Raw genomic sequence first — 9,699 nt, forward strand, 5'->3', positions numbered from 1 at the left:
TTGAATTTGAAAACTTATTCTCTCCTATAACCCAAACCACATAGCATGCAGTTTATTGCCAGAACACCATGACTCTCATTCTCACATTGTACACAAATAATTAGAGGGAAAATTATGAACCCAGATGGCCATTCTTTACTAGCTTACTAACCTGATCTTATTTGAGAATAACAGGAACTGAACCCACGGAGAATGAAGTATTACACTGGTCAGCTCCCACCGGGAAGTTCCTTGACAATCATCTGAAACACTCAAGCATGTCTGCACATCTCTGCTTAGTCACCGTGAGTCAACTTTCCACCACAGACCCCTATAAAACCTTTTGGCAAACCGGGGAGAGGGAGGCATAGATGGTATTTGAGACACGAGTCCACCATTTTCCTAGGCTGCCAGCGTCCTGATTAAAGGCTGCCTTTCCTCACACCAACACTTGTCTTTCAATTATTGGCTATTGAGAGGCGAGCAAAACGCCCTTTGGGGTCTCGGTAACACATGGAAAACCTGTTTAATTTTAACTTAATGAGGATGAAGTAAGAAGTATTCAACTCATATCTATTTTTGCATAAAAGTATTAACCTTAAAATCAATAGTATAAAATTAACTCATATCAAATTTGAATAAAACGTCACAACACAAAACCTTTTCAAAAAGATGTATTTTAATGGTGAAAGACTGCATTAGTGAAGTTTTTCTGTACATATCTTTTGTAACATTAAACATGTACTGTCAAATACACATATCGAAGTAAATAAGAATACAAAGAACTGTGTTTTCAATGGCTTCTAAAGAGGCAAAAAGGATAAAGTTCCTCTTAGAAATGATACTTAGGAGTTAATGGCATTGAAGTCATATTGACAAAAGAAGGAAAATAATGACAAATTGTTAAAGCCATCTTGACATAAACCTTACTGCAAATATACAATTTTTTTGAACACAGTACATGGAAAAGAGAATAACCTCCAAGACATTACAGCTTTCTTCTCTGGAATATTAAAAAACGAGTTTGGCTAATGGCTACTGAATTATAAAATTTCCTACTTGACAAATTCCCCTAGATTGTGCACAGCTTTTTACTTTCAAAAGATCATATAAAAAGATATAAATCAGTTTCCAGAAGAGCTATATTGTCCATAACAAAATCTCACTTTAGGTTATTTTAATATATTAACATAAAAAAATTCCAGTTTCAAAGAATTTCAAACCAATATCAGATATTAAATATAGCCATTTGGCTGATGTTAATTTTCTAAAGCCAAACAAACAAAAAGATCCCCTGCCCCCCCAAACAATAATGGGACAGCTCAGACAGCTGCCCTATAATGTTTGTTTTTTACAAAAACCCATTTACCACTTGCTGGAATCCCAGCCCAAGAACCAGCCTGTGAATGTAGGCGGCTCATGGCCCTGTTTTATAACGACAATTGGAGTCCTCTTATCTCTTCCAGAAGGGTCTGTCTCAAGATACATTTTGGCTAAAAAAAGAGTTGAAAAGACATATAAATTCAGTTCATTTTGGTTAAACTAAAATAACTATAGAATGAAAATTCTTTCAATAAAAGTAATAAATTAAATTTTCATTGCCCCCAAGTAGCCAGGTATGAACAATTTTTTATCAGTTTCTTTCATCTGCCATGGAAAGCACCATGAGAGTATCATTGGTGCCTGAAAGAACTCCAAGTTTTATGGAATTATCCTTATGGCACAATTGTTCAATAAAAATAAAATTGTGCCAGAAAAAACCCCGGCATTACTCAAAAGGAAGTTTAAAAAAGTCTAGGTATCAGAGTTATGGAAGTTTTACTATTCTCATAATAGAATAAGGGTTTAAGTGAATTTAAACTTTTCAGAATAAATTAATACAATTATATTCTAAACTAAGTAATAAGGAAAACCAAAATATTTTAGCCCAAAATATACTTTGACATACTTTAAGATGGCTATTCAGAGGGGCTGGAAACACAAGAATAGCTAAAGAGCTGTCTATTGTGAGGGAGACTTGCATTTGTGGAGAAAATCTGCATTGGTGAAATAAACAATAAGTTTCCTCTGAGGTCCCTTACACTGGATCTAGGAAAGATTAACACACAGGAGAGAGAGACTAGAGTCTGACGCCTTTGAACATCTGTCAGAAAAACTGTTGCTATCTATTCTTTCTGAGAGCTGCTACCAGTGAGGTTTCACCTGCATAACAAGACCCCTTTGCTAACTGGGGCTTTCCTCCCTTCCTTCCCATAACCTGTCTTGCTTTGCTCCAAGCCCTTATCCTTTCTGTAACTTCAGGATGATATAAAAACTTCAGCCATGTGGCCCTTTAAATTTTTTTATGGTTTGTATGATTCTCTTGCACAGGTGTGCACATAATAAAATTTGTTATGCTTTTCCTCCTGTTAATTTATCTTTTTATTAGTTTTCTTTTACAGACTCAAATTATCAAAACTTCAGGGGAAAATTTTGAACTTACCTATAGTAACAAAACATATTTGTCATGTGCCCATTTTGCAATTCTTTAGTTTTAAAAAATTCCATGAGTCTTTAGTGCTGAGGATGAAAGCTAAGCTTTCGATTTTGATATGTATTTTTGGAAGATGTGGTAGAAAAGGAGTAGTCAGGTAATAACCATGCCTGGTTACTGCCATAATTGTCCATGGGATAATATAAAGCTTACCAGATTTCAGAGATTCTGATTTTTCAACTTCATTGGCATCTTTGCCAATCCAAATAAATATCTGAAAAATAAAACAATATGTACCGTTTCAAAGTGTTGACTCAGTGCTAGGCCCTGTGCAAAGTACTTCACACACACACTGCTCATTTAATCTTCATAACGACCTCACAAGTCGGGGAGTGGAGATGGGGGCCCAGAGAAGTTTGATTGCCTTCGTTCACACTCATCAAAAGACACCTAAATTTATATTCAGCCAGCTCAACCCCAGATTTCACACTCTGAGGGTATATAAGGCAGTCATTATCCCCATTTTTGAGATGTGGATTTATGCTGGGGGGCCACACCTAGACACAAAGTTTGTTTGTGGGTGACCCCAGACTCTCCCTAGGAACTTCTGACTTAAGCCTGGTGTTTTTCTCCTACAGTATGGTACCCTCCCTATAACACTTTGATAAAAATGCTATTGTAGCAGGCAGAACAGAAGTGACTCCATTTTGTTAAACTTCTAAATTAAAAAGTTTTTTTTTTTCTTATACTTGTAACCCAACCCACATAGCTTGTAGCTGGACATTAGGATACAATGATTCTTGTTCACATGGTAGCTAAAACATAATGACTTTTGCTCACACTGTACACAGAATAATGATAGAAGAAATTATTGACCCAGGTGGCCATTCTTTATTAGCTTACAAACTAGATTTTTCTGAGGTTAACAGGAACTGAATCCGTGCCTTGACTTCATGGAGGATGGTCACTGTGAATCAGCCTCGCACCCAAGAAGTTCTTTGATGTTTATCTGCAATTTTATGATTATGCCTACACGTTCCTGCTTAGATCAGCACGGATCATCCCCCTACCACCTGTCCCTATAAAACCCTTTGGCAAGTCTGGGAAAAGTGGAGATGGTCTTTGAGACATGAATCCACCATTTCACCAGGCTGCTGGCGTCCTGATTAAAGGCTACCTTTCCTTAAACCAACACTTGTTTCTCAATTATTGGCTATTGAGTGGTGAGCAAACAGACCTTTGGGGTTTTGGTAACACTATAATGTTTAATATTTAAATGCCAAGTTTTTTTTTAAATTGATATGTAATCTGTATGTATCCTTCTTCTTGTCAAATGTGTGGGTTGGGTACTTTAATGCTGAACAACTCTCCTAAATTACTTTATATTGAAATCACTCTAAAATAATTTGTTGGAAGAACAATTTTTTTCAAATTAAGTTTTGGTTGTATTCTAATTCTTACTGAAAGTGCTGGAATATTTGCTTGCAGGGCACAGAACAAACTATGACAGCATGGTAATGCAAATGAAAAACATGATTTTAAAAAATGAAATGTAGCACAGGAAATATTCTAAAGTATCCATGACTACAGAAACAATAGAGTTGACTATAAACAAGAATAATTCAATACTTATGAATAAGAAAAAAGTAATTATTTTATAATTCTTAAATATGCAAAGGTGTTTTATTGACATGAGGTTTTAAATCTCACATCTAGAATTGAGTGATCCATTCTCTTCAGGAAAATATGCGACTAGATCCTCAATTCAAATATGGTCATTGTAGAACATAAGTAAAGATGTCACATAACTGAATGGCTTATCAATTAGAAAAAGAACTAAAAGTAACGACCTCTGCAGTTGACTCTGAGACTAGGCCTAATTCGGATAAGCATTTCACACTTGTTCTAAACAGTTTAGTTCCTAACACATTTATTTTTCCCTTTCACTAATGTCAATTTACATGGAGGTTTAAAAAAAGATCGTATGTGGCATGTCAAATCACAATTAATTTCCTCTAAAATTAAGATATATATATATATATATATATCTAACCTATATATATATATATATCTTAATTTTTGTTTATTTTATCTTATTTTTTATATATATATACATACATACATACAGATAATATGTTGATAAACTTTAAATACAGATATGCCTATAAGGGGTTTATGAATTTGATTTATTTCATCACTCTATTTAATTCTAAACAATTCTTAATCACTAAGGAGATAATTATACAATCAAAAAATCTGATGATAACATCTCATGAAAATTATTAAGTCTTCTCTGGCTGAGTTGCATATCAACAAGAGAGCTGGGCTAGAAAGAAGGAATTCAGGTGGAGAATGTTTGAAGCTCTTCTATAATTGCTAAAATGGGGAATATACACTTAATAAACGTGTTGGTTAGATTTAATTTCCATCTGCAAACCCTCCCCCATCCCTCCATGGTAAAGTTGCTTGCACACTTAATTTGATTTAAATCATCTACTTACTAATTGATTCTGAAATATATATATATATATATAAATTTTATATATATATTTAAATTTTACCTGTTGATGGGATGAAACTCATAGCTATTTCAGTGATAATCAATTGGATTTGGTAAACCTCATTTATATACAGTGTCACAGTCACAACTTTTACTTTCCTTATATGTCCAGGCTCTGCTCTTGGTTCTGGAGATAAAAGAATAAAAAGAAAGGAAAAATTCTTGCCATGATACATTTATATTGTAGTAGAAGAGAAAGACAATAAGAAGTTAACACACACACACATGCACACATATACACAAAACACATATATTTAATAGTTTTCAGATATGATAAAGGTTATAAAAAAAATAATGTAGAGAAAAGGTACAAAAGTACCAGGTTGGCAGGACGGGGAAAGGGATATTTTAGATAAAAATATTGGCAAAGGCCTTACAAGTGATTCATGCTAGGGAATGAATGATACAAAGAGTCAGTCTTAGGAAAATAAAGAGGAAACATAGAGAAACTGTATTAGTCCATTTCTGTTGCTTGTAACAAAATATGCAGAACTGGGTGATTTATAAAGAAAAGGAAATTTATTGCTTACAATTTCTGAGCCTGGGAAGTCCAAAGTCCATCTGGTGGTGGCCAACAGTGAACCAGGCATCTCACATTGCAAGATTGTGGAAGCAGAGAGAGAGACAGGTAGACTCTCCTCTTTCTTTAAAGTCCTCAGAACCATGCCCCTGACCACTACTTTTAATCCGTTCAATACTGCACAGACCTACAATCCAATCACCTGTTTAAGGCTCCACCTTTCAATTACCATAATAGGATTTCAACTTCCCACTGTCTTAATAGTCACAGTGGGGACCAAGTTTCTAATATATAAAACCTGGGGGACACAACTGAAGCTTCATGAGTTTTGGGGGAACATAATTCAGTCCACTACAGAAACTATCAAGGAGAAGTTAGGAGAGAAGGGGAAGGAAGGAAGGAAGGAAGGAAGGGAGGAAGGAAGGGAGGGAGAGAGGAAAGGAAGAAAGAAAAAAAGAAAGACTACAGCTACAGCTAGTGGACCTTAGATTAAAGGTGAGAACTTGTGGCCAGAGCATGATAGGAGTCTTTTTATTTATCATTAATTTGCTGATGAGTAATCTCAGATGAGTAATTTCAGCTGTGCCCTCTACCAGATCCAGTTTATGAAGCTTTTCAGAGGTCATTAGTCTCTCCCACTCCCCAGGCCTCAACTCTTCCTCAAAGGAGAAACCCAGATACCACTGCTAACTGGCTTTTCCAGCTCCCAAAGATTTGAAGACTTAACCATGCTTTTTCTAGAGTCTGTAATTGGAAGATGCCTTAGATTGATCAAACCCAAGCAAGATGTTCTGGATGGTGCCAGAAAGTGTCAGTATCATGACACAGAAATATAGTGTTAATTGTCACTGGGGGATGTAGGTACAATACAACATAAAAGAGAATGGAACAGGCAAAGAACTCCCACTTCATCCTCTAAGAGGTGGTAGTTTCACACAGTGTATCTAATAAGAGTTCCTGTTTTATCTGGTGATTGTGTTTCATTTGGAAAACGAGGCCAGTTCAGTTATGAATAATTTTAAATCCATTTCTGGTATTTCATTTCCTTTCTTCTCTCACTCTTGTTACCTTGAAGTCTCCCCCAACCTTAAGATAGGATTTTGGTGTTAGATTGCACACTTATTTGAAGGCATTAAGGGCCACCTTGCTGGTGGTAAGTGGTCTGATATTAAATCATATGTGATTACAGTTCAATTACTAAAGTTTGAACCTGTAGTTAATTTCAATATCTGTATCAGAAAAGTGATAAATATATAGACTATATAGACCACAGGGTTGGGCAGTTGCTTTTAATAACATTGGAAGCTTTACAAAAAGAAATGATAGGCTAACTTCTGCTTTAGGCTATATGAAAAGACTTATGAAAGACCAACATTCTAGCAAAGAACAATCTAAAAACATGAATTGAACAATAACAATAATGATGGTAATGATGATCGTAACCTATTTGAAGGATCTGAAGAGGTGATTACACAACTAGAACTAGAGGGGACACATTGCTGGAGAGAAGGAAAACTCAGTCATGTGAATTCATTTTTTTGCATGTTGTTGTTCTGTTTGTGGTACTTGCTGGTTCTTGGGTTGGTGTATGGGTACAATTTGTCCAATAAGCCATAAAAGGGGTGGCTATTAAAATCCAATAACATTTTAGGACATCAGAAAAGAGCTAGAGAGATAAAATTTAAAATTTCAGACCTCTGGAATTTGAGAAAGCCAAATTTGAGATTCTGAGGTTCCAGAGATAAAGAAAGCAAAAATAAGTGAGAATCATTCAGCATCACATTTACTCTCCAATCATTTATGACAAAACTGTCTGAAAAGCAGCATAGAGCTTTGATCAGTTTCATGGTACAGATGAGACAAAGCACTGGAATTCAGGACATGCCAGAGAGACTCCTCAGGCTCTTTGCTGGAATTTCAAGAGGGGGATGAACCAAAGGTAAGTCAAGACTTATACAAACTTTAAACCAGCCTTGGATCAGCAAAGTCCCTGAAAACGTTGTAGAGATCTGCTATTATAATGCCTGCTAGAAGAGAGGTCAATCATCTCTATAGGAAGATGACATCATTCAAAGCATCTACAAATTGTCCCAAACGCTGTTGGCATTCAAAAATCAAAACAAAACAAAACAAAAATAAAAACACTTAGTAGGAAGACTATTAAGAAAAATATGGGGAGAGGGGACAACATCCCACACCCAGACATTAGAGGTATCAGAAATTGACATTAAGGGCCGGCCCGTGGCGCACTCGGGAGAGTGTGGCGCTGGGAGCCCAGTGACGCTCCCGCCGCTGGTTCCGATCCTATATAGGACTGGCCGGTGTGCTCACTGGCTGAGCGTGGTGCGGGCAACACCAAGCCAAGGGTTGTGATCCCCTTACCGGTCAGGAAAAAGGCAAAAAAAAAAAAAAAAAAAAAAAGTGAATTAAGTTGATAGATGAAAAAATGAGGAATTTCACCAGGAATCTCTAAAGTAGAATCAATAACGCAAAGACAAGTAATAAAGGCAGATGATAATGAAGTTAAAGTGGTTAAGAGAATATTTCTCAAACTTCAGGGGCAACTGAATTTTGGGGGGTAATGTTGAAAATTCAGATTCTAATTTATTGTGTCTGAGGCAGGCTCGAGCATTTGCATATCTACCTAGCTCACAGTGAAAGTAAGACTGCTCATTAAAGAACTCTTACTTTGAATAGTAAGGTTCTAAGGCTTTGCACTGCTGAAAAAAAAATTAGAAGTGCAAATTTATATTAAATATAAGTGAGATGCCTATTTTAATCTCCAAAGTAGCTATTAAAAATAGTAAGATAATATATAACAGGGTGTAGAGAAAACATAGAATAATTTAAAAAGTGCTTTATTACTCCAAAAGAAGACGAGAAAGGAGGATAACCACAAAACAAATATAAATAAAATAAAACAAATTGGAAGATGGCAAATATAAACCTAAATATATGAGCAATTACATTAAATGTTAATTGTATAATGATCCAAGAAAAAGGTAAAGATTATCATTATAGACTTTGTTTTAAAAGCAACTTTGATGTAAAGACATATGAAGGATGTAAAAGGTATTCTACAAAAAAAAATTAACCAAAAGAAAGCTTATATAGCTCTACTGATATGAGCACAGTTAATTTTAAGGTTAAAATAACCAATAAGGATAAAGAGTGATTTTTCAAACAGATGAAATGGTTAATTCATCCAGAAAATATAATAAAACTAATGTATATATAATATCATTACTTCAAAATATGTAAAATGAAAATTGAGAAAAAAAATAACAACTTAGAAATCTATAAATATATCAAGAGATTTTTTTAAAAACCTTATACTAACCAATAGAAAAAATCGAGCAAATATTTTAGCAAGTATGTAGGAATGTTGAACAAATGATTAACCAGTTTATCACAATTGACATGCAATCTAAATGTCCTTTGTCAGATGACTGGATAAGGAAAATGTGTTATGTTTATATACAAAGGAATATTACTCTGCTGTGCAAAAGAATAAAATATTGCCATTCACAGTAACATGGATGAACATAGAGAAAATCATGTTAAATGAAATAAGCCAGGCACAGAAAGAGAAATACCATATGTCCTTACTCATAGTGGGAGCTTAAAAATAAACACATGAAGGGGGGGGAGGGAGGGAGGGAGGGAAAGAAAAAAGAGAGAAAGAAAAAGAAAGAGAGAAAGAAAGAAACAACAGTCACAATAATACATTGAATTTTCAAAAGGAGAACTGCGGTTAATAGAAGTGGGAAGGGGGGAAAGGGAGGAATTGATAAAGAGCTATGAATAGCAATGAGAGTGTACATTGTTGAATATAATTATTCTGGTTAGAGTATCACATATTGCACAAAAATATTGATACTCAACTCTGTACCCAACTATGTTACAATAAACACACACACACACACACACACACACACACACACACACACACACACACACACACTGTACCCATCAACAGATAACTTCTTTTTAAGTGTCCATGAATTTTTTTATCAAAATCATATATTATATAATAAATCAAATCTGAATAAACTTAAAACTATTTAAATCATTCAGAATATATTCCGAATACAGTGGGATTTATGGAAGAAACCTATAAAAACAATGGTAAAAAATAATTAGAAATCCACACAACTGGAAATTAAC

The 9,699-nt window shown here is 34.9% G+C and overlaps 1 protein-coding gene across 2 annotated transcripts in view; it reads right to left on the bottom strand.

The window, feature by feature from the left end:
• Positions 1-637: 637 nt before the first annotated feature.
• SCIN (scinderin) overlaps positions 638-9,699 on the bottom strand; it is a 75,832-nt gene continuing 66,770 nt past the window's right edge. For both annotated transcript variants that reach the window (XM_008570065.1, XM_008570070.1), the window contains 2 exons: positions 2,666-2,726; positions 638-1,472 (listed from right to left, as the gene is read on the bottom strand). In XM_008570065.1, the coding sequence (XP_008568287.1) occupies positions 1,345-1,472; positions 2,666-2,726 (189 nt within the window). In that variant the 3' untranslated portion in view covers positions 638-1,344. The remainder of the gene's footprint in view (positions 1,473-2,665; positions 2,727-9,699) is intronic.

This window comes from Galeopterus variegatus, unplaced genomic scaffold (genome assembly GCF_000696425.1).
Source record: "Galeopterus variegatus unplaced genomic scaffold, G_variegatus-3.0.2 Scaffold31, whole genome shotgun sequence".
NCBI lineage: Eukaryota > Metazoa > Chordata > Mammalia > Dermoptera > Cynocephalidae > Galeopterus > Galeopterus variegatus.